The following is a 26,305-nucleotide window of genomic DNA, read 5'->3' on the forward strand; positions in this document are numbered from 1 at the left end:
ATCTATGAATTTTAACGAGACTAGTAGCTAGGTGCTGCTAGATTGTAAGATGACTCTGTTATTCTTAGAGTAGCCTAACTGACAGTTAATCAATATCACTCTGAGGAAATGATTAAAACGTTCTCATCTTCAGAGGAAGAAATCACAAGCGGTGCAAAAAAACATCGCACCCCCTCCTCTGGCATCCCCTCATTGCGCTACATCGCTCATATTATATCTGGACAGTTTTTTGAGCTCCATCCACTAGAGTTTGCTCACTCACTGTATTTTAGGAAGAGGTGTATGTCTGGTACTTCATGGTGATGAAGGTCAGACCCAGGATTATTAGTCTACACAATTAAGTAGTACAGCAAAGTAGACTGAACACAAATGAATCAATACACCTCCTTGGTGGGGGTCTGCGCTCTAATGAGAACATTTTCTAGTTTTCTATTTAGTCTAATTAGATTTAAAAATGACAATTAACAAGAACAGGCTTGTGGTATTGTTTCAGTATGGTATTATAATTTTTATGGTTTAAGTTGGGTTTTGGGCATTGTTTTTTTATGGTCTATATGTCGTTATCAAAAATATGTCATTAAAAATAATATTAAAATAGCCTACCTATACAGGGAAGGCTGCAAGACTTTTGTTGATAAAATTCTGGAATAAATGTTGAGTTTCATTCATCGGAGTTTCCATTTAAATGTAGCGCAAATTTGAATTTCCAAAAAGAAAATGTGAATTAATGCATGTTTTCCATCCCCTACAGTTATATGAATATTAGGAGTTGGTTTGTAGAGATAAACAGCTGTTAGCACTCATTCTCCAGTAACTAGAAAACGTATCTGAAAAAGTGCAAGTCTAACCCATAATGGTGAAAAACAATGTAGAAATCATGTAGGAAATACACCATCCATCCGAAACATCAAAACCAGTTACCGGTTTTAATGTTGTTGCTTATCGGTATGTGACATATTTGTTTCATGCATTTATTTGAGGAATGTAACAGATTCCTTATCGCTGCACACAGATCTGATGTTTTTATCTGCTGCTATTTTTTGCCTTTCATGGAGTGGAAGCTTCAGTGGATGTTTAAGTCACATGCTTCTTGTACGTCAGGATTTATTCTTTAAGTCTGTCTCCATTGCAGTAAATCACAGTTGGCTTTGATCGATACACCAACTTTCCAGTTTGCATTAACTGGGGAGTGTAAAAGCCTTTCTCTAGTACAGGCATATCCCAAATAAAGGCATCTCTGCCACTGAGGTAAATAAAGGCTCCAGCCACTATTTGAGTTTATGGTATTTAATTTAATCTGTTTTTCATTTCCATAGAAGTTACTTTACTCCCACTGCATAGTTTTAAAATCCCTTTTTTCTAATATTTTCTTTACAACTACATTTTTAATATACTGAAAATGTATACACTTTATTTTGATATTACATATTTATTTGTACCCTCTGTATTTCCTTTTCTAACCCTAATTTTACAGTATTTTTGTTTAGTATTCTTTATTGCACTCTAGTCTTTTAGCACAACCTCAAGAGTATGCCATCCTGCATTTGACTGCACACACTGAATCAGCGTGTGACAAGTAAACCAGTGAATCTTTGAAATCTTATGAATCTTTTAACTGCAGCCTTACTGCAGGTTTTGAATTGTCTTAACCATTTCTTTGTCAGCATCACTACATTTTCAGTTCTTCTCTGGGCCTAGTGATCTTTGAAAGTTCCCCTTACTAAACCTTTTGAGCTCTCCTTCACTCACAGAATACATGTAAACAATCACTGATTGCATAATTCGCTACTGCTTTTCGTAAATCACATGCTAATTACATGCAGATTGGAGCAAATAGAAAGGTTTTCATTAACAAATCTGGCCTTAAATGCACACAGTGATGGATTACATACTGTATTTCAAGCAGGTTTCAGGTCTTTGAAGATCATATTTATTATGGTCTCCTAACTTTCCCTTGCACCTAGAGAATTGAGAGAATAAGTAAAAGACTAGTCTGAGACGTCCTGCTTCAGTCCCTCTCTGTCCTCTGTGTTTTTAAACATCAATTGTACTTCTACTTAATTGTCCAGTATTGGTTGTAGGAATGCAGTCACCAAATCTCTGTCTTACTCCGTCTCTCTCCTTTGCAAACTCATCTCAACCCCCACCTCCTCACTCCAGTATTCGCTCCGCACAATTGCCTCAGTTGATGGGATTGAACCTCAGGCGCCTGCCCCCATTCTTCAGATACCCTCTATCCCTCCATCGTATACTCCCACCATCCACACCATCCCCCCTGCTGTCACTCCAAACTTCATCATTTACTCCATGGAGACTCCACCATCAGCAGCCAAAAAGGGACAATGACACACATACAAACATGCTAAAAACGCACTGAAGGTGACAGTGACTGGCTTGTCACAGCCAGTAGCCAGAAGGGAGCCTTGGGCAATGTCCAAATGAATGCAGATAAATTAGAAAATTACACTTACCTCTCCAAAGTTTTTTAATCATTTTCGGATCATTTTCTCAAGCTATGCTGTTGACAGTGAAATGTCAAAATAGAGAAAAAATGCTTCAGATTCTCTAATTGGACATGCACATACCACTTGAAGCAGCAGCAGCCATACACTATTTTTGCCAGGCTCTCAGACACCTGACATCACATACATCATCATTAGTGTTTTCTTTTTTTTTTTCTTCTTCTTTTTTTTAAGAGTTCAATGTCCAATTAAAACTATATTTCAATACTTGCATTTTCAACTTTAAAGCAGTATTAATTGTTGATTTGACTGTATGCTAGCATTGGGACAACCTATAAACACAACATTGACATATTATTAACGTATGAAGTTATGGCAAACAAGTTAGCAAACAGTTGCCTAAGCAACTGTCCAGCAGACACAAAACAACATTAGAATTCATTTAGAGCTGTGTTTCTGCCATGAATCTAAGTCCAATGTTTACTTTTTTATAGCTCTGGTTTAATTTCCATCAACCTATCAAGGCAAATATGTACCTCTTTAGCTGCTACATGCTTCACTATGTTAATCAGTTAGTCACTAACTTTGGCGGTGGGCAGGCATTTTATTAGAACCAAAAAAACTAAAATGCTAAAATGCTCCATGGAGTTTAAGGAAACTGCAGAGCAATCATTTTTACATACTCACCTTAAACATAGTTACTACCTAATTAACTACTGTGTTTTTGTAAAGGTCTGTTTTTGGTGATTAAAAGCATCAGCTAAAATACCCACTTATTAATGGCTGATCCACTCATGAGCATGAAAATGGCATAAAAGTCTAACGTTTTTTGGCCTGGAAGTGCTGCTAAAAGAAATATGACCAAAAGACCACATTATCTCTAAAAGCATTGCAAGTCCACGCTGTATAATTTAGATATCTTGTGTAAAATGTTTACATTCTGATCAGAAGGTAGTGGTAAATCAAAGGATCATGTGATCTTTAAAATCAATAAATTCATCTTCTGAGGACTGCAAATAACCAAAGCAATTTTTTTTGCAAATAAGAGTGATTATTTTCAAACTGTCAAATCAAGACCCAAAGTGTCTGACAAATAGAAATTGTGACATATTGACAGCATACTGTAGGTCGCACCAAGAAAAACTCCTCAACATGATTATAACTCATCCTCTGAAGATAGTGAAAATTTTTGAATATTTCACTAAGGACCAAAGTATTGGACTTACAGACAGTCACTCCAACAAGGTCACAGGGTTTAGCCTATGCACATTGCCAGCCAATGAGAGGACTCGTCAGCCCATTGGCCTGCTCTTGGTGCAGGTCTATTAATAAATTACTGGTCAATTGAAGATAATCGAGGTGTAGACTAATTGTCTCATATATTGTAGAAGCTGACCACCCTGCTTCCTGTCCATGTACAGTAGAAGCCCATCGGCTATAATGAGTCATGCTCTGTTGCAGTCAAGGTGCTGCATCCTTCTAAGACTGCCTCATTTCTCACTGCAGCAGTTTCTACTGCTTGAACATTTTGATGTTGACAAGGGTTTACTTTATTCATGTAATTTGTAATTATTGCAATAAAATGAACCAGTACTTTAAGTAATGATGGAATATGAACATCTCAATGCAATATGTTTTTCAGAAGGGGGTCTTTCAAGAATCTTTGAAATCACAACTCTTAGATACCAAGTTAAAGTCTTTCACTGGGAATTTTACTATCATCCGAGTGCAAAAATAGTATGAGAAAGTGCTGGATGGTATGTGTGTGCTTTAAGGGAGGTGAAGGGGGAGAAACCAAGAGTAGAATTTGGTTGTTGTACTATGTTATCAGGTGCCGTAATAAGGTTCATTAATGCCACTCTCACTCGCCTGCTTTGGCTCTCACCGCGTCTCTGTCTCCGAAACACTCTGCTTATTTGCTTCTACCTCTCTCTTCCCTTTGTTCTAGACTATTTTGCTTCCACCGTGTCACTTCTGTTTATGTTAGTCTCTCTCTTTTTCTGGGTCTTTGTCACTCTTCCCTTCTCAGTTTGTGTGGGCAGATCTAAGGCAGTCTCAGACAGGTCGTCCACTGCTTCTTCCCAAGGTTATGTGAAATAAAAGATGTGAAAAGGCATGTCACAGGTGACAATTCGCTTCAACCTCTAAGATGTTCTACGACATCTTGAAATTTGTCAAGAAGAGGACAAATTCAGCGTGGTTTTTATATATTTTTTGACAGGAAAATAAATCCCTGAGAAACCCTATGTACTCAACTTTATCACTGCTAACGTTAGTACTGTTGTATCCTGGGTTGAATTTAATTGTTGCTACAGTACATTGGAAGTAATTGGCCAGTTTAATGTACTCATGCAACACATTCTACCAAATCTTCCTCCAACATAAGCCTGTCTGACAGTGTGGCCTGTTTTTGAAGAGAGATCTCACCCATGATGCTCCAAATTCATTTCACACATGATGGCTTACCATTGAGCTTTAAGCAGCACAGCAGCGTGGTTAGCATTAGCCTCATGTCGGGAAGCTGTGGAGCACATTGTTCATGTTATTATATCACTGTTATTAGAAAATGATGCTGGTTTTTCACTTTGGGGAAAGAGGAGAAGAGAGACTGGAAAACACAAGAGTGAGAGAGGGAGGGTGTGATGAAACATGGATTTTGTTAAATGCATTGTATGGGATGACACCACAACCTTGAATGATTTTGGTTCCTGAGGGTGTCACACAAACAACAATAGCTAGAAGCACAACATAGCTTTCTATGTTTAGGTCTGGAACTTCAGGCTTCTTCATCTGCAAATGTAGAGCAAACATGCATTTGATGCATTGCATGTAAGCACAGATTGAGTTCATTTCACCAGAAAAAAATCTCCCTGGGACTCATACTAGTGCTTGTTGCCCAGCTAGCCTTGGTGTGTTGTGAGATTTATGGGCTTGGCAGCCTTACAGCTGTTGCATCTCCACCTAAAGTCCTTTTTTTGCAGCGATAATCACAATGCCTCCTGTCTCTAATCCTATCAATAAACTCATTTGATTTCCCTTTTGGTGTTTTAAGTCTTTTTCCTCCCACAGTGATTAGGGACAGTTTGATATCCTGCCGTGATCTTAAGGAGGTTGAAGGTTGTGGACCAGAGCTCTGTAAGGTGACAGCGCTCCCTGCCTGAAGTCCCATGGGGTCAGACTAGAGTGTGAGCTCAGGCAGCATGGGTGTGTGGCGAGGGCGGAGTGGAAGAGAATAGGAGATGGTAATGAAGAAGCTAATTGCTTCCAGTGGATTTTAAAATCGAGCCCTAGCCCCTGGTGCATCGGCCAAGCAGCACGCAAATGGAATATTGATGACTAATGCGAAAATAAAAGAAAATGACCCTGCTATATGATCGATATGAAAGCCACAGATCTGTGCAGAACATGTCTCAACATCCAATACATTTCCCTTGGTTTTTATGGATCCTTATACACTTACCATGGGTTTAATATTGCTGAGATGCACAAATATTACATGATATCAATTTGCTCTCTATTATTCATAGGAACAGTTTTATATTGATAGTCTTTACAGCTCCATAGCAACTTTGTAATTACATCATTATGATTAATACACATATGGCGAGTCAAATATGCCTTCGACTGGTAACCTTTTATGGGTAAAATATAATCTATGATAAATTATTAGATATAATATTGGACATTACAAGTGATGGAGAAAATAGGGAAACTGGTTGCTATTTATTCTCCAATCAACTAACAGTATTAATGAGACCAAATGGTTTTTAGCTCTAAAAGGCCAATGCCTGTTAGTAAAAGATGACAAAAATCAGTATGGTCCATCCTCTGGGAACCACGAATGTCTGTACAAAATTTTAATATCAGTCATTCAGTTGTTGTTGAGATATTAGAGTCTGGACCAAAGTGGTGGACTGACTGACATTGCCATCCCTCGAGCTACGGTGCTATGGCTAAAAAAGAAACTCTAAACTATTCCACTGACAAAACCTCTATTACACTGGGCAGCAGGTCTCTGCTCTTTAACACTGACAAACATTATTTCACACATCATTCAGCACTAGTAAAAAGCCACTAATGCTTATGCTTATTCTTTGCACCTTTAATAATAATGTGAACAGGAATCTCTTAGAAAACCTAATTAGAGTAGGCTGGTTAGGTGAGGAGAGTTGACATGACATGACAACAACCTTTCATGTAGTGTCTGAATTGCACCTACAATTTCTATAGAACATGGTTGAGTTCCAGTTGTTTCAAGCAATGTCTCTGTCTTGACAACCCCAGAGGGTTTCGGCCCATAGTAGTCCAGATGTACAACAAAGCCAACTGGAGCAGGGAGCTAGAATCAACCCATTTCATTATAGACACTGATGACAGTGTAACCACACTGTGGATATATAAATCAATACTTTATTAATCACCTGAAAGAGTATTGCTTTGGAAAAATGATCCTGGCAGAACTGATGGAATTACCATACCACTTACTGTTTTTCTTTAGTACTTACATAACTATCATTTTGCGGTTAATGTCTGAGACAATTGTTCAAGAACAATATTATATGGATATACAATCTACAGGCTTCTGTATGCAGGGAATGCCTGGGTAATTTCTGATATTAGATGCATGAAATCAGTAGAGATGGAGAGGGTTTTTTGATTCTCCAAAGTATATTCCGCTGCCTTTCTGTGTTGCACTGTCTCAGTGGTAATAATGGATTTCTGTTTATTCCCCTGGCACATGGATTAGGGCTTTCATGGGGCCTTTGTTGCCTCCCATGCTATTTCCTCTGGTCTCTGTGTTTCGCAAAGACATGAGTTTGATGCCGAGGGGAGAATTTCTCCATGAGCGGAATCAGCACCCCATCATAATGTAGCCCCACTCCACTTTCCATTTGTTTCTCTCTCAGTATTCTCATTTTTTCCTCCTCCTGCAGCTTTCTGCCAGCTCCACAACAGTGCTCCCTCATGTTTACATACAGTATAGCCTGATCCAATACAACAATCTGAAGCTTTACAGCCTGCAGCGCTTGTGCTTTCTTTCTCTTTCTTTCTCTTTCTTTTTCTCTTTCTCATCTCTCTCTTCTGTCTTTCCGCTTGTGCTTTTTCTCCTTTCACTTGTGACTGTCATGATTTCTCTGTGAGTACACAGAAGAAAATGCAGGACGCAGAAGGAAATTAAATGACACACTGAAAATGCTATTGTTGGCAGGTAATGACACTGTTACTGTTACCAAGTGCCAGAGTGATTTGTTGGTTTGGTTCGTTGGCAGGGCTTTTTCTGAACGTTGCAATTTTCTGAATGATGCTGCTTTGAACACTGCATTCTTGGAGGATGAATTTTCGAGTCGTAGCTTTAAGTCAGTTAGGCCATGTCCAACTTGACACATAATTGACAGTGAGTCTGACCTTTTGTGTAATAGATTCCCCCAGACCCAAGCTGAAAAGAGTGTGTCAAACCACCAAGAGGTAGCAGGGGAAGTGTCAATTATTTGATCACAGATCATAAGGAAGCACAACTCCTCTGATCCACTCCTTTTCTTGTAGACACACACACACACACACACACACACACACACACACACACACACACACACACACACACACACGCACACATACACACACACAAAAACACACACACACACACACACACACACACACACACACACACACACACACACACACACACACTTTGCAACAGCGGAGTGATATAAAACTGTAAAATCAGGCTAAGTTTGATTTATGTGCAACATTAGTGTGGAATAGTGTTCCATCATAAGTACTCTGTCTAGAGGCTGTATATGAAACCTAAACTCACAGTTTTACAAATAGGATTTTATGAACTGAACTGAATGATGGGGTTATCATGGCTGTAAATATGGTGAGCAGTGCATTGTGTGTCTGTGAGTGTGCTTGCTTGATGTAACCTTCTCTGCAGCACACAGCAGTTCACGTATTTACTGAAGCTGCTGCATGATTGATGCAAGCACCAACATAGATGCTTATCTTATTTTATATGTAAAAGACTCTACAATGAAAATTTAACTAATGTCATCATGATTAATTAGACATTTTGACACAATGTTACTCATTAGTACAGCACTGCAACATCAAGCTTGCTTGCTAAATATGCTGGATGTAAATGTTAAAAATGTATCTCCTCATAACTTGCAGTAGCTTTATCACACTTTATTGTAACAATTTGGGTTCTTCTTTCTTGTCATTTCAGCGAGGGAGGAGAATGTGGCCACCTTCCGCGGTTCAGAGTACTTCTGCTATGACCTTTCGCAGAACCCCATCCAGAGCAGTAGTGACGAGATCACGCTGTCCTTCAAAACCTGGCAACGCAATGGCCTCCTCCTCCACACGGGGAAATCTGCAGACTATGTCAACCTGGCACTAAAAGATGGGGCTGTATCTCTCGTCATCAATCTGGGTTCCGGGGCCTTTGAGGCCATCGTCGAGCCAGTCAATGGAAAATTCAATGACAACACCTGGCACGACATCAAAGTGACACGCAATCTGAGACAGGTAATCGGGTGTAGCAGTGATGGACGGTGTTTGGAGACAGGTGTATTTTTTTTTAGATTAGCTGCTTCCAAGAGCTTTTGAGAGAGAGCTGACGTTAAGAATGTTACCTTGTTCTGATTGGTTGTCATTCCATTGCCACAGTTCAAAACATTAATGAAATAGATGTCCTAATTTTTCCAATTGTCTTTATACTTACATGTAATTATTTTTCATTTAATTTAATTTTTTAATTTTTGTTTTACTAAATAACCAGGTAAAAAAATTGAGAAAAGCAGTTCTTCAGTATGTGATTGATAGCTTAGTACAGGTCTCATTATGCTGGGTATTTTCTTCTCTCCTGTTTATCAGCATATTGAACTTGAGTTCCGTGTGTCCTCAAGTTAAAGTTATCTGATAATTTTATTTTGCTTCACACTCGCCCAAGTTGACATTTCTATCAGGCGTTGACGCTAGCTACTTGCTTTCATAAACTGTTTTTGTGCTTGTGTACATTTCACTTTAAAGCCAGGCAGATAGTATTTGCCTTTGAGCTGTCCATTAATGCAGTATTTATAGCTCAAATGATCAAGATGCTTTTTAAAGACAGATATACATTTCCATCAAAGATCTGTATTTGTTCTGCATAAGCAGAATTTGCCATTTGAGAGATACTGTTTACCATTTTCTTAATGTATTTTAAAATTAGACTGATTGCTATTGGGTGGAACTAGTATGTATTAGTGTTGTCTAAATGAGGCTGTAGAACGAGACTAAAAAAAAAAAGGAACACAGTGCTGTATGGAGGTAGTACTAGCTGCAAAAGGTGGAGTTGTTCGTTGTCTTGGTCGACCTTTAGTTTGTCTGCAAGGTGAGACAGCACTTAGTGTTGCTTTCTGAGCAGCACAACAAGTAAGTGCCGATTCCCTGACCCTCCCTGAAAGTAAGCTTTTGCCCGACAGGTTAGTAAATAGTTATAGCCGAAAATCCCAACAGGATAACACACAGTTTAGGGGTTAGAAGCTAAGAGCCAAGGGCTCGCCTGCTTTCTCCTTTCTTTCTTTCTTTCTACAGATCTGTCTTTCTTTCACTGTCATTTTCTTTCCTCTTTGAAAGGCACACTTTGTTAGACTGAGGGTGAAAAAAAAACACTACAAGTTTTGTTGGGATTTAAGCCATCCCACACAAATTTTTATCTGAAAATCCCACATTTTACAGTGCTCTTAATTTTTTCTTGCAGGACTCTGATGTAGAAAATTTGGCTAGGATGGCAAAATGGCACATTTTTACAACAGCGAATCTCTGACAAATCATGTAGTGTTTATTCACCGTAACACTAACTCATCCATGATAGAAAGTCATTTTTTACTACTAACGAATATCTAACCAACTAATGTACTAACTAACATCCTAATTCTTCATCGTTGCTTTTGGTTTTTGTTTTCTGTCCATCCTTATTAACAACCTTTTTTGTTCACTATTCTTTTGATTTCCTTTCTTCCCCTTTTTCTGGAAAGCAATCAGGCATTGGACACGCTATGGTAAACAAACTACATTGTCTGGTAGATATCATTCTTATTGTCTTTTTTTTGGGTTTGCCGTGTGTCCCCTCCCCCTCTCTTCTTTTATTCGTTCTCTTTGAGTTCCATCCTAGACACTCTTATCAAAAAATGAGGAGATGGGTTTGTATTACCAGGCAATTCTTTCTTCGCTTCCTCTCAATTTCCTCCCTGACCTGCCAACAACCTCCTTCTTTATCCCACAATCCCCCATCCTGTTTTTTTCACTTTAGGTTTTACTTTTTTCTCTTTGTTTCTTCCACATTATTGCAGATTTCCAACAAGTTAAAAAAAATTGACTTCTTTGCCTTTGTCAGGGCAACTTACTTTTTTTTTTATTTTTTCACACAAAAAGTCCCCATTTTTTGTGAGGACTGTCGTCCAGAACTGACAGAAGCTTACCACAATCCCAAAGATGGTGACCTCGACACCGAGCCCTAAACAAGAAACTACCAAAAATGGCAACCCTTAACTTTCATTGCGGGAGCTCTGACAGTTGTTTCCAACTCACTATGGCGCATGGCATGCCCACACCCCATTGACCTTTCACCTCCCAGACTCATATAACCTCAACCCTGTCACCCAGAATAACCACTAACACTCTAATTCACTCTCTCTCTCACAGATTCCATCTGTCACTGTATCACTCACGCTGCCCTCCCTGTATGTGTTTTTGTAGCATGCTGGTGAAAGTGGTGTTTGTATTATTTGGCTAACCTTGATCACCCTTACACCTGGGCACATATGCATAACATTTCTAAGAATAAGCATACTGATCTAGGATTATCGGTCCAGTGATATTGAAAATATAACCATGACACCTGAACTAAACCTGATCAGCATCAGCTATTCTGAGAGTGTATTTGAATATGGGCTCTGGTCTTAATTGTGCATGAGCCTCTGCACCCTGTGTGTCCCGCTCCAGCTTTGTATGGCACCATTGATTCACTTACTCCCTTACATGTCCAGTTAAGTGTGTTTAATTTGCCTTCTAACAGTGATGACCTTGGTTTGCACATTGATGTGGTGTCAAAAGCCTCCCTTTGTTTAGCATGTGTGTGGATATTTAGACGTAGATGTGTGCAAGAGAGGGGAGAATGTGAGACAGATGATGTGAGAACGAATGTGTGTACGAATATAGGCGTGTGTGTGCGCGTCTGTTTGCTTGTGTGCGTTCACATACGTGTGTACTGTATATGTGTGTGTCTGCAGTTACCAGATAAATCCCGAAACCTAAGACAAGTGCAATCAATTTGTCCTTGGTTTGAACATTGTACTAACCCTTCCCCAACCTGAAGTTTCAGAACCAAACCTAGGATCCATTCTCTTACCCCATCAAAGATAAAGAAAATATGCCTCTGCCATATTTTCTTTACCTGTCCTGTGAATCCTATGGCAAAAATTCCATTAACAAAATCAAAACGCTGTCTGGTCCAAAACAGTCGCTTCAAGGTACCAAACGATTCTGTAAAAAAGGTTAAATGAGAAACCAATCTACAGTGTGGAACCTAAAGAAAAGTTCAAATAGCTCATTTTGAATGCAGACCAAGGAAGGAGGTGTGTTTTCTACACAGCATGGGATCAAATACCAGAGTGTAATGGCTCGGCTTTGGCTATGTGTTAACCTTCAACAGGTGACTATCTCCGTCGATGGGATCCTCACCACCACTGGCTACACCCAGGAAGACTACACCATGCTGGGCTCCGATGATTTCTTCTACGTGGGTGGGAGCCCCAGCACCGCAGACCTGCCTGGATCTCCAGTTAGCAACAATTTCATGGGCTGCCTCAGAGAGGTAGGAGGGACTCAAATGAATACAGACAGAGAACAGGCTCATGACTGTGTGGGTTGTTCGTTCCAATAATTTATCTGTATTTGCATTGAATTTCAGTGTTGTAGGAATGTTGTTGTCATACGTGCAAATGCTTTCTTAGTATTTACTCAGCCAAAGCAGCTGTTGTTAGATAAGGACAAAAATAATAATCGGCATACTTTCCTAAGAAGGAAGGGAAAGGGGAAGAAAATAAAATTGCATTATCAATTAAAGCTGCTGAGTTGGCAGAGGAAGTATCAGACTTTATTCCCTTGATTAATCTAATTCATAACACTTACTACAGTTTCTGTTTGAGAAAATATCCCAGAATTGCTTCTGTCACATGTAATTTGGAAAGCATCAGCTTGAGAGTGCCGCTAAAATTACCTCCCAATGGGCAGCAATCTGAAAGAAATATTTGCCTTTGATGAAATATGAAAATGTGTTGTTTCGGGACATTTATAATGCATTTATAATGCCTTTGAGCTTGTGAGTAGAGCCAAAAAATATATAAAGTGCTCTTTTATTTACATGTTGCTCACCATTACTTATTCTGCAGCAAGTAATGATAAAAAAAGGGAGGACCGGTGACTCTACTGAACTGTAAAAAAAAAAAAGTCTCCATCGATTTCTTCAGTTTAGCTGTAGTCTCAGGAATAGCATTATGTTTTTCCTTTCATTGGGTACAAGTTTGTGTCGTTGTGCAGGGACTACAGTATGGAACACAGCTTTAATTTGAAACTATACTACTTCATTATCAATTATTTTATCTGATCGTACCTGTGGTCTTCTGTACCTTGTGGCTACTGTACCTGAACTTAGAAGTTAGTTTTCACATTGTGTTTTTTGGTAACATTAAAAGCCATGGTCCTAGACTGTGTTAAAGGGAAGGCCTGTTATTGTGAAATTACAGGACTAATGTGCCTCAGATGATTTCAGTGCTGCCACACAATTGCTGCCATAGTTTGCTGTTGTGGCAGATACAGTTATCTTTGTTAGAGCAGCTCCTCTGCTCTAACAGAAATTTATCTCATACTGGCCCAGGATAAACAGCCCTGGCAACCCTGTCCAGCAGACACAGGCAAACATCCCTGGCAGTGGCTGCTGCAGCTTTGAAAGCTGAAAATATGAATTATAGTTAACAGTCGTAATGATATGTAGTTGCAAGTGTTATAGCTGGAAGATGTAAGGATTTACAGTAATTTAGGCCTGCATCTAAAACATAGGCCAAAACACAAGTATACCCTGCCACTACTGTCCATGCAGCTCCTTGTTCCAGCTTTTCTTAGTACTCAAGAACAGACAGATAATATGAGAGCATTTGACACTGTGACGATTAATTGATCCTTCATGTTTTTATTCTGTAAAGAAACCGGTGGAAGTTCAGATCTCAACCAAAGAGACGCCTTATATTTCATTCGTCAATGCTTGTACAGACACTTAAGCAAAGACATTACTTTAACTCTGTTTTCACCACCTCCCTCTCATCAACAAGCCACAAAATTTTGATGCCATTTCAACTAAAATCAATGACAAGTATACTGTAACCTCTTCCACAAGCTCTAAAAGCAAATATGTCTTTGTTTTCTTCAAACATTGAAAGAGAACATCTTAGGTCATATTTTAATTTGGCATATCAAACATTGGTGTAACCTCTGTGACACAAAGTCACAGGGATGAATCTCTAACCATAAGAAGTACATTTGAGCATTATACTTAATTCTTGACCTTCAAAACAGCAGTTGACAAAACGACCTTGGGATACACATTACGCTACCTCTTCATTAAAATGTTATTAAAGGTGTGAAAGCCACAGAAGAAAAGGTGAAAGTGGCTGCTTAGCTACTTACACTGTAAACGGTGCTTGTATAGGACTAGTTTTGTACTGAATTAAACATAACAGTTTGAACCAGCAACTGACTGATCTTACTACTTAACTGAGGTCAGATCTGCTCACCTACTGATTTGTGGACTAAGGGCATTCATATATGGATTCGAGGGCTTCGCTTAGAAAAAAATTGGACAAACTATACAGTCAGTGACTACAGATATTTGTACGGACAAACTGAACGATTCAATCAGCGAAGTTATTTGTAGCCTCTTACTCCTTCAAACAGTATTTATAATCTAAGGTGTGTTGATCGTCTAGTTTAAAAAAAGGAGCAAATGGAAAATCTGTAGAAATTTTTATAGAACGGTTTAGGACACATCTTAATCTGTGCAAATATAACAACCACAAAACTATTGTCCAATGATTTGTCTAAAGCATATTTTAGTACCGCAATAATATTTTTTTACCTTATTCCACAACCAAAAATCATATCATATTTTTGTGGCATTTCAAAAGCCTACATAATAGTTTTAAATTTACTATAGGGAAATTAATATGCCCCTTCGTCTGAGGCTTGCCATACTATACACCCTCATCCTGACTGTGTTTTACTTCCATTGCCACCCTCTCAAATTTTACAAGAGCCAATAAAGCGTAGTGATATGCTGCCAAACTCAGTCTAGCAATTTCCAACATTTCTTTCATTTAGCCAAGTTAGCTTCCATCAAACCACAATATGTTCTTACTTCATCCTATTTTGAGGACGTGCGCATACACACACACATGCACACATACACATACGCGCACACACACACACACACACACACACACACACACACACACACACACACACACACACACACACACACACACACACACACACACACACACACAAGCACATTTGGGTGATGGTTTAGAGAAAGTCACCTTGTGTACATTGTTTTATGTTTCGACTGAGTGACTCAGGCTCCTGTTCCTCCAGTCATTACCACATTGGCTAATGCCTCCCCTCATCCATCCTCAAACTGCCATGATACTTTGTCTTTTTCTCTCTCTTACACACAGAGACATTTCTACACTGGAGACATTTCTATTGTTGAAGCTTTTTCCCAAAGCTGGTTTAGTTGATACCAAGTAGTAGGGTGAAGAAAGTGTTGTTTGGACAAGTATTGTAGTTGATGCACATGGTGATGCAGTAAATGCCCACACAATGGCTAAACAAATCCTTGCCTGAGCCTCCACACTCAACCCCCTGTGTAGGAAAATATGACACACCCTTTGTGGTTTTAAGAAGAATAAGTCTAATATTAAACTTTTATCCTCTCAGCCAGGGTAGCCATTAGTATATTTTTATATTAAAGTAATCAGCAAATCACTTTAATTAGTTATGCAATCTAACCTGTAAAAATGCTGGTGCTGGCAAGATGCATCAACAGATGCATCAGTACTTACTGAAAGCATGTAATACTTGACCAGACCCAGTTATTCATATTTTTCTTAAAAACATATAAAGATTTACTTCAATTAGCATCATGTTCATATTTACATATTTTAGATATTATACCATTGTGAAATGTTTCTAAAGCATCACACTGTAGCTAAAGCACTAAAAGTCACTGAGTTGTTTTTTACTATGGTATCTACACATTTCTTCACACATCTTAAATTGATCAGTACATATGTAAGCAAACAAGTTTATAATAACAATAATACAAATTTTATACTTGTAAAAAAAATAAAGCTGCTTAAAGCTGGATTAATCCGTTGTTGGGGGAAGAACTCTATAGCAAGCTGAAAGTTGCACGTTTAACATATTATGGCATTTTAAAGTTGAAATATTGGAAAACAGTTTCCTTTTCACACCCGGCAGACATGGAACAACATTAGCATTCATTTGGAGTCAGGTTTCTGGCGTGATAATGAACCACACAAAAATTTAGTTCATTCTTCAAATATTGATTAGTGCAGCTTTAAAGAGGCAACGGGATTAATATGAAGATTGCATATTTCATCATGGGCCATGATGCAGAGGCAGTTGTATCTTCCATGTGTTTCCAGTATTATCCGAACGAGTTTGACTCAGCATGAGTTGGCCCTTAAGACAGAGTCAGGCATGATGCCATCTGCTGCCCAGGATCGTGGAATTGACTGGCCATTCACAATATCTCTTTGATCATTCCATGTAGCCCAAGTTGTGTATGTCCATCAATTGTATGTGTGTATTTGCATGCACGTCCTCACCTACATTTACTCTCTATGCATCATCTCGTTGTCTCTCTGTCTCTCTTCTGCTCTCCTCTACTAAATTTATTTCTTCCTGCCCCTTCCACTTATTTCTTTGGACTGTCGCTCATTACCCCCAGGTAATGAGCGACTGATTTAGTTGAGTTTGGCCCACTGCTTGGATCAGAGTACATCAGTATTTCTGTTTGATTATGTGTGTGTAATGTCTGGCTAGAGCACTTCAAATGCTATGAATGTTGTTGCATGTTGGTCTCTGTTCACTATAAGATAAAATGCAGAAGTGCATCACTTAGAGCTGATGAATAAGGTGATGGAGGCATGTGTTGCTACAGGGAGAAAATACCTCCCTTTTCTTTCTGTCTGACAACAAAAGAGATGCTGCATGCTGCCATCACAACCCCTCTCTTGTTCAGTCTTCACTGCACTCATCTCCCCCCTTAGGCTACATGGGATGTCATCCATAAACAACTAACACACACACATATCCCGCCCATGCTCGTGTTTTGCCATGTGGACTGCAGTGTGTCACTAAAACGGTCAGCCTGATGTTTGCAGGGCCATGCAGTCGCACCCCCCCATTAGCTCTCGTGCCATGCAGCCCCTCCTTCTGGCATCACAGGGCATCTGTGACGGTACAGGAGCTGTGTAGTGGCTAGTTGTACCAGACTATGGGGGCGGCTGGGGCATGCGGTGTCAACTTTTCTGAGAGAAGAGGAGCTGCATGCAGGAGGTGGACGAATGGGAAGATGATGATGAATAACAAGAAGAGAAGCAAGTGTGGGAGGATAGATGATGTGAATGTTTAAAAAATGGGGAGGGGGGAGGGGTGACAGAACGGAGAAGACAGGTGCAGCTAAGATGAATGTCAGCGGGTGAGGGACAGAAACAGAAAAACACTGATATGGACGGAGATCAAGAGAATGATGAGTAAATGAGAAGAAGTGGAGAGAGGGCAAGAGACCAGTATTTGGCATTTAAAGGAACATTGTCGTCATCAGTTTTGTGTTTTATGTTCAGCAGTGTTTCTTTTCCTCTCCAATACAAATGCAAATGTCACCCTGTCCTTTTAATTATTTTGCATTTTTAATGTGTCCTTAGAAGGCTTTACAGTGATGGATTATGTTAAACCTCAGCCTTTATGGAATGCCTTCACCTTTCACCCTCACCCTCACCCCCATATAGGCTAAGCTGTGACACTGGTTTGTTTACAGGATTTTGCTCTTGGTGACAACTTATGCACAAATTTGTATCCCAAATTCTGGGTAAGTGGAAACCTTGCATTATGTAATATTACAAAATAAATTTGCTGGAAGATATTTTTAAATTATAGAGTCACTGTCCCAGGGAGCACAATTACACCTATGATAACTGATAGCATATGACAGGAATGATGCTTTTATTGTTGACAAAATTAGAACTCTTTTGTAAGTCATGGTCTTTTGAAATAGCGCAGTTAAAAACAGTGACCATAACTCATCTTCACTTATTTGAGGCCTCTTTTGAAACCATTACTGAAAACCTAATCATACAATTTCCTGTATTTGCTAGAATGTCAGGACATTCTTGTAACAATGTTGGCTTGAATTTTAAGTTTGTTGACTTTAAAGGAATAGTTTGACGTTTTTGTAAACACCTCTAAAGTACCTCTAAAGGTCACTTATGATATTTTGGTTGTGTACAGCTACAGTATGTGACTTTTTTCTAATATTTTTTTAAGTTGAGATATGCTCCTAAAAACGTCATAATATGGATAGGTGGTGTCAAATACTTCTATGACCCAGTCTCATTGATCAGCCTGGCAGCAGTGCAGAGATATTCCCTTCTTTTCAAAGTTTTTGAGCAAGCCCCACCCTTCTAACCAATCAGAGAACGCCAAAATCATGGGTGGGAGCTCATGGCTGTCAATCAATACATGAACACGCTACTACTACTACTCGCACCTGGGCTTCAAGCTAGTATTAGCTGCTGGAAGACATCACTATGGCTGACTCACAGGCTGGCAAGCTCCAGATTCCTCCATTAGCTGAGACAGTGAACACAACGAGGATGTGGGTGAAAGGCTAGGCAGAGCGTAATGTAGCAGGGAGAAGAAGAGGTTCGGGTGGGAGGAGCGGAGTGGTTTGCCTCCAAGTCTCATGTTAGTGCTAGCTTGATTTCCAGAACTTGCATATTGTAGCTTTAATCTGTAAAAAAAGTGTAAAATAGACAAATTGTAGTTTTGAGAAAACATTTTGTTTTCATACAAGACTTGTATTCAAAAGTCTTTGAGTTTCCATTGGGCCAATGACCATCTGCAGTGGATCTACGTAAAATATTGCATTACTAATTGTAATCACATGTGCATTATCTTTTATATTTTTTTTGTGCTGATTTATATCGGAGTCATTTCACTATCCAACATATTACAGTCATCTCTTTGAAATTAAATGCTAAGTACAAGGATATTACCTTTTCTACTGTATAGTGTCTATTAATTTCTTTTGTAAAAAGTAACTCAGAGTAAATTCAATAGAATGTCTTGCGGCAACAGAAGACCTTGCTATCATTTCTGTCAGTCAATTTAGAAGCATTCTGAGGTTTGCTAAGGGCCCACAGTATTTCAGCTAGGACCAACATGACATTAAAATTAATTCCAAGTTTTGATGCAAACCTTGGCACTGGCTCTAATGTTTTGGATTTCGTATTTGAGTAATGGTTCAGTAGAGTTGAATTTGGCTGAATTTATAAACATAGGATGTGGTCTCGAGTGCTGAGTCAGTCACGGTCCAAGATGAAAGACATGAAAGAGAGGCGGTGGAGTGGTTTAGGACCTCAGAAAAGGAGGGAAATTAACTGATTGGTTTCAGAATAAACATATCTCTTGTCTTGATTAGTACTGACTGAACTAAAGCACCTGCTGAGGATTACTGAATCTAAGAGTGCAACGATTAATCTTATAGCTGCAGTGCATGTGGTGCCACAGTTGATTGTTCTCTTTCAATCTGACATATTATGAGACAGATTTATTGGGGAAAAAATGAAAGCAGAGACCAGGAAGTGACAGAGGTGGAAACTTAGAACTAGAGACTAGATGCTACATGTATGTTGGGGTGGAGATGAAGATGGGAGTGTAGCTGTAGAGGTAAAGGTTGGCAGGGAGGGTAAGAGCAAGTGCATGGACCCCCTCATTGTGTGTTTTTAAGAGGGTATTCTGTGTGTTGCTCTTTATTGTGCTTACAGTACTGTAAAATTACATTTACAGTGGCACAAACTAAAATTTTCTTAATATTTCCAGGCACAATATCAAGTTAACTCCATGATCACAGACCTCGCTGTGGACTGCAATGGATATCCTAAAACCTAAGCACTAAAACTAAACTAAGTGGGAGAACATATAGTTATTGTTGAATTAATTCTAATATTGGTGCACTGTTATATCCCACTTATTATAATATGGTAATTAGGTTCATACTGGCCTCCAGTAATGATTATTGCATATTCTAGCTAGTGATTCGTCAGTTCTGTCAGTCATGAAGTTAATATTTACTTTACAGTGTTTTGCTGTTAGTTATTTTATGTGTTTCTGTTTGTGCAGTTGCATTTGTGTATTTGAACATACTATTGAATGTATTTGCATGCTGTTTTTTTCTGTGTATGTGTGTGTTTGAGCAAATAGAGATCTCCTCTGCAGAGCTTCATGAGCACCTTGTTTGTGTGGGTGTGTGTATCTTCACTCTACTTCAATGGAATTACCATGCTTCTTCATTAACTCTGGGGCTAAATCAGCAGCTGACAGCACTTGTGGCCAGGGCCAAGAGGACATGAGCACTGATCTGAAGTAGATTAGGGAGGAGATTGTGTGTGGCTGTGTCTGTCTGTGCAGGCACACTCTACGCTTCCACCCACCTGCCCTTCCCTGTTCCATGTAGCCTTAGCAAGACCTAATCAATACACTATCCTGGAGCAGAGAGGGAGGATCTTGGCTATATGGAGTTGTTACAGTCCCTTGTGCGTACATTATGAATGGGCCCCATAAGCCTGTTGATAGACCGAAGGATAGCCTAGCAAAGCAAGTCATAACAAAGGACAAGATGAGGCACACATAGCCACAGTAGTCAGTTCCTCTTCTATAACATCATTTTGATTACCTTATTGATCAGCCTGAAGCAGAAGAGACAAAATCATAATCCTAAAACAGATCGTGGATAGTTGATTTTAAGATTAGTATGTCGCAGAATAACATTACAGTGCCTCAGAGAGTGTGTAAAGACTTTCCGCCGTAAAGAAAACTAAGATAGAGAGCAAGGTTTTCATGAGTCAGGCAGATAAATGATAGTTTTCAGGGTATTAGAAAAGCCTGTTGTAGCGCTGATGGAGACATGTTGTAATGGAGTCACAGAGCCTAATTATTCTGTCCATGTCTAGAAAAGTCTATTTAATGTGTCTCAAAGACTGAGACTGAGTGCCTTGGAACTTTGGCGAGTATGAGTGATTTACATCTAAGAACTTCATAGTGACCATCATATTATTATCAAAAAAGTTCTCCATTGCAAATGAGCAGCATTAAAGCATCTTTTTCTTCTCTTTTTCTCTTTTCATGTAATATTCAGTTTGCTCTCTTGCCCAAAAGTAGTCTAAAAGCTTGCTGAAAGTGAAATGCAAGGTATTTGGCTTCAGAAGAAAACAAAAAAATGTCAGTGTTTCAGAGAGATCATTAATGGTGGTTAAAGCTAGAAGAGGCTCGGGGAAATTATGATAGACATTTTTCACTGTTTTCTGATGTTTTCTATAGAAAAATCTGAGTTGTAGGTCGAGGTAAACATGCCACTATTACTGTGGTGGCAATGTACTTCTAAACCTGCGCATAACGTTCTTATGTGTGTAAAAGATTTCACTTCCTGAGCCTTTTTTCCAAATGATTCTGTAGACCCTCTAAACATGTCAAAACTACAGTCATCAATTACTACTTAAAAAGGTTATAATCTAATAAACCCTGACATTGTAACTTTAAATTTAGTCCAGTTTTAACAGATGGCTGAACATCTTTCTTCTAATTAGAATGCAAGAAATCATAGAGTTTAATTATTTTAATCATAAACTTATTCCCTAGGATTTAATTACTAATTAATTACTGGGTCAGACAAATGTGGTACATGAATGTTATTTTTTTAACCAAAGGCTGTGTCGTAATTATTAAATAAACAAGTGCTTTGAGACTTTGAGAATTTTCACATTCACACAGACTATCTTCATCTGTCAGAGGGGGTGATTAATGGAGAAAATAATCGATAGATTTATCGCTGATCAAAATAACTCTAGTCCTATGCAAATCTAATGTAGCTTTCTGTTCACGCAGTCTTTTTCTGTGTTGCAGGTAGCCTAGTTTTATTATATTTAAATTGAAATGAACTTCTTTATAATTGTACTGTGCATTACAAGGAGATTAAGTACTTGACAAAGTGTGCGGTAAGTATTTTGTTGTGCATCATGTTCAGGAGATTAAGTGTGGTCGTTAACCGCATCGACAGTTACATCGCTGTGTTTGAACTGTACATAGATGTACACATACACACGAACATACACACAAGTTTATTTTGAAAGCCAGTGGTACATTTCATCTTCGACATCTCTTTGAGTTTTTTTCTCTATATTCCCCTTGACATATTTTTTTCTCCTGCAGTTTCCTTCCCCTCTGCTGCCCTTATTCCCAGTAGCTTGTCTGTCTCTCTGCCTGGTTTCTTTTTCTCTTCCTCCCCTCTCATCAGTCCTCCTCGGCGCTTGGGTCACCTGTGTTGATTTAATGTCAAATCTTCCAGGATTATCAGTAATCCCTGAGCAGTAAAATCTGTTTGCTGACAGCTGCGCTCCCTCTAACAGTGTTGCTGTTTCCTGCACACATACTGCCCTACATACCAGAAAAGGCCTGTCGTCCTCTCCAGAAAGAAAAAAACAAAGAAAAAACATTAATTTTCCACCTCACTGGATTCCAATTGACAATATTCTCCTCTCCTTTTCTGTGATATTCTGTTGTATTTGACTGTAATGTGGGACTGCTTTCTACTTTTATGGATTAGGGGGTTGAGCTGAATTTATTGTGGGTAAATAGGTATGATATTGGGTTTATTCTTACAGGGTCACAGATACTCCTGTGGGGGGTTCACCCTCAATTCATGAAGCCTGCTTTTTTGAACATTACAGGGGATGAATCGCTAATAATTTAGCCATTGCTTCTCACATTCCACCCAGTCAGTAGGTGTTCAGTCAAATGAAAATATAGTCATGGATTTGTATACATCTCCTTTTCATTGTGGATAAATTGAAGCTGAAATACAAAATGACTGAAAAACAAATTTGGCCACACGCACCTTAAGATATTAGTTTTATTGATCCTGCTGTCCTGGAACCGGCAATTTGTAATATTACCAGAGTACCATGCTATAATATTACAGTTTTGCAATGGAGTACAATTCATTCAAAAAGAAATACATATTTTTCAACCATTATTGGACTGGCAAATTATCCCCTACAGTGGCACATTGTGAACAACCTTAAAAAACGACAGCTCTCTAAGACACAATTCATATTGAGGTATAATGATCATCTTTACACTTGCATGCATGTCATGTATTTGTTACATATACAGTATAAGAAGCCTCCAATCCCTGTATTTCTTCCCCAGGTGGTGTACAAGAACAATGATATCCGCTTGGAGCTGTCCCGCCTTGCTCGCATCGTGGACCCAAAGATGAAGCTCCAGGGTGACATTGTCTTCAAGTGCGAAAATGTCCCCACCCTCGACCCTATCAACTTCGAGACTCCTGACTCCTACCTGGCCTTGCCGAAATGGAACACCAAACGTGTGGGCTCCATTTCGTTTGACTTCCGCACTTCTGAACCCAATGGGTTGATACTCTTCACCCACGGTAAGCCCCAGAACCGACGGGATGCTAAGGGCCAGAAGAACAACAAGGTGGACTTCTTTGCGGTGGAGCTTCTAGATGGAGGGCTGTACCTGCTGCTGGATATGGGCTCCGGGACTATCAAGGTCAAGGCCACGCAGGCCAAGGTCAATGATGGTGCCTGGCACCATGTGGACATCCAGAGAGATGGTCGCTCAGGTAAGGATGGAGGAGAAAGGGAAGGAAGAGAAAAACAGATTCAAAGCCAATAAGACATTTCAGATTTCAGTTTTCTTATTCTGAAGTATTTGTAACTGAAACTTCGCAGATGTTTTGCAATTACACAGTTGTAGCTACACAGTTTACCAATATTAGAAACTTGATTTCTATTTAACATCACTGTCACAGTTTGTTAAAAGTTAAAGTACCATGATCAGCTCGGTGTGTTGAAAAAGGCACTAGAGTCTTGTTATGTCACTGTTTTTCATTTCTCACTCTCTTTCACACACAAGCACAAACACATAATCAGGAATGGCTTCAATCAGAAAACTGAACTCCTGGCTCAGTTAAAAATATGTTGGCCTTTGGCCATGCAGTATATGAATTTATAGGCAGAGAGCTGACAAGGCAAATAAAAAACTGATAGAGAACAGAGTAATCAAGCCATGAGAAATAAAGGTACACTACTGTACAATATATCCTAGAATTACGGGACGGCATTATCACCCTTCCTTTCATAAAGGAAAGTCCAGTGTATCCTATGCTAAAGGAGATAAGATAGGAAATTGAGTGTCTTTTCCTTAGCATTTAGAGAATTTGACCAGCTCTTATCATGGCTGCCACTTAGATACTTCCGGGTCATTTCACTCAGATAGGAACCTTTCTAAGCAAAAAGGACTATTTGACGACAGCCTCAGTCTTGTTAGTTAAAAGTTACGTACTGGCTTGAAAGATAAATATTTATTTAAAATGATCATTTATTAATTTTCTAATAACTGACTAATTAATCAGCTAATTGTTATCAAAAACTTGACTGAAGACAATTGTTTTTAAAAGAATTTCTGTAAGAAGAAATAGAAATAGAAAACATGAAAATGATTTTCCCGATCATTACCTATTATTTGCATGCACTTGCACTTCGCATTAACTAAAGGTTGCCATTCTACAATATTGATAATTATAGTGAATCTGGTTTAAATGTACTGAAATTGTTTGTGTTTATGTAAATTATACTACAAAAATTTCTATACTGTAGACTCACACTAACTGCCACAATGAAACAATACCAGCAGAAAGAATCAATGTTGTAATAATGTTACTGCTTATTTCAGCTTCACAGAAAAATGTAAATCTCTTCAATATATTCATTTTTAGGAATTATTTATTTCTAGGATAAAGTCATGCCTCTCTCTAGATAGCTAATGAGTCTGTTTCCCCTCACTTCCTTCCATCCTTATGCCCCCTGACCTCAAAACATGGCAAATACACAGAAAGTATTAGAAGAAGATTATATTAGAGAAAAAAGGGTTAGAAACTTATGTTGCCTTGAGCTCCGAACCCAACACAATCTCTGCATTTGGTGGGATCCTCCAGAGGACTCGGATGTGTTACATGGCACTACAGCCTGTGTTATATATCAGGTTAGAGCAGCCAATTTAGCCATGTGTCAGAGCTCACTGCTTTGATTAATCACCGGCACAGCCCCCAGTGCGATAGCGGAGTAGAAAGTAGGATTTTCACAGGGAAAAAGAGGAATGAGAGAGATATATGGATACCAGACTGAGGGATGGTTGAGAACAGGCATAATCACACTTTTGGCTCGAGTGAAATGTTAATAGGAGTTGCAAGCGAATTAAATTTCTTATCCACAAACAGCTCTAGCCAATATCTCTCTGTCTGGCTGCAAGGTGAATGTAACACAAGTAAAATGTAAGAACTCATATTACCCTGTTTTCAGACAAGCTAAATTTGGGCTTTATCGAAAAAGTGATATATTCGTACCAGACCTCAGTATGGGCTGATAAAGAGGTGCTGATAGATGTAATATATTACAAGGAGAGATAAGCTGAAGTTAAACCCTCCTTTTTTTCTTTCTTCAATAAACTATTTACATTTAAAGGCCCAATCTGTAATTATTAAACCACATTAGAGGTGTATATGCATTTTTAATTAAAAGTGTGATGTAATGAAAAGGAATTGCGTCTTCACAGATGTTAACCAAATCTTTAACAGCATCAGCACACTTAAAATACTAGTTTACTAACAGACCTCTCAATCCTTTTGGGATTCACAGCAGATTCCAACCTTGTAGTTTTAATTTTGGTGTTTGGGTCTCGCCTTTGTTTAAAGTTGAAGTTTTATCTTTTAAAAAAATAATTTGTATCTTTTTCTTTTTTTTTTGCTCATTCTGGCTCTCAGTGGAGAAAAAAAGTGACGAATTAAACAATGTAAATATGTAAAATAAAATGTACTGTACAAAAGTGTTGATAGACTCTAGCTGAGATCACAAATAATGTCTGTTTTGATTTGACTCAGGGAACATAGCCTGTAGAAATATTGGACTCTTCGTGCTGGTGTAGTGCATACACAGTGACAGTGCCAATGGAATGGTTATTTTGTTGGATGCAAGCTTATTTTTCCTCTGTCCCCCCTTCTGTAATTTTGTTACTTAAATACAGTTGCCCTGTAGAGAGTGCAACAAAGTCAGTGATTGGTGCAATTTTGGTTGCCAAATATATGTTTGCACCTCCACCTACTCAGGCTTCATCTTAGCATAGACACAGCGCCTGGTAGTAGTTTTGTTGGCCTCTTTCCCAACTTTGCTGCTGGTACACCTCAGTTCCACATGCACCTCCACTTTGTTAGAGCTTTTGGTTGCAGCACTACTAAAAGTCTACTTGTCATTTTCACCCCGTCTTCACATTAATGAATGAAAATGGGGCCACAAGTCTCACATTGAGTTTGAAAATATAATTTTAGTCAGTTTTAAAATATCAGTTATATGAAAGTGCCA

The 26,305-nt window shown here is 38.8% G+C and overlaps 1 protein-coding gene across 2 annotated transcripts in view; it reads left to right on the top strand.

Annotated features, from left to right (window-relative positions):
- The window catches only part of nrxn3b (neurexin 3b), a 270,387-nt gene that overhangs the window by 55,629 nt on the left and 188,453 nt on the right, over positions 1–26,305 (top strand). Inside the window, exons 3-7 of one of the 2 annotated variants that reach the window (XM_040125524.1) lie at positions 277–308; positions 8,689–8,990; positions 10,484–10,507; positions 12,160–12,321; positions 23,073–23,511. In XM_040125524.1, the coding sequence (XP_039981458.1) occupies positions 277–308; positions 8,689–8,990; positions 10,484–10,507; positions 12,160–12,321; positions 23,073–23,511 (959 nt within the window). Of the gene's footprint in view, positions 1–276; positions 309–8,688; positions 8,991–10,483; positions 10,529–12,159; positions 12,322–23,072; positions 23,512–26,305 lie in introns of both variants that reach the window. The other variant, XM_040125526.1, reaches the window with a different exon arrangement.

This window comes from Xiphias gladius, chromosome 4 (assembly GCF_016859285.1).
Source record: "Xiphias gladius isolate SHS-SW01 ecotype Sanya breed wild chromosome 4, ASM1685928v1, whole genome shotgun sequence".
NCBI lineage: Eukaryota > Metazoa > Chordata > Actinopteri > Istiophoriformes > Xiphiidae > Xiphias > Xiphias gladius.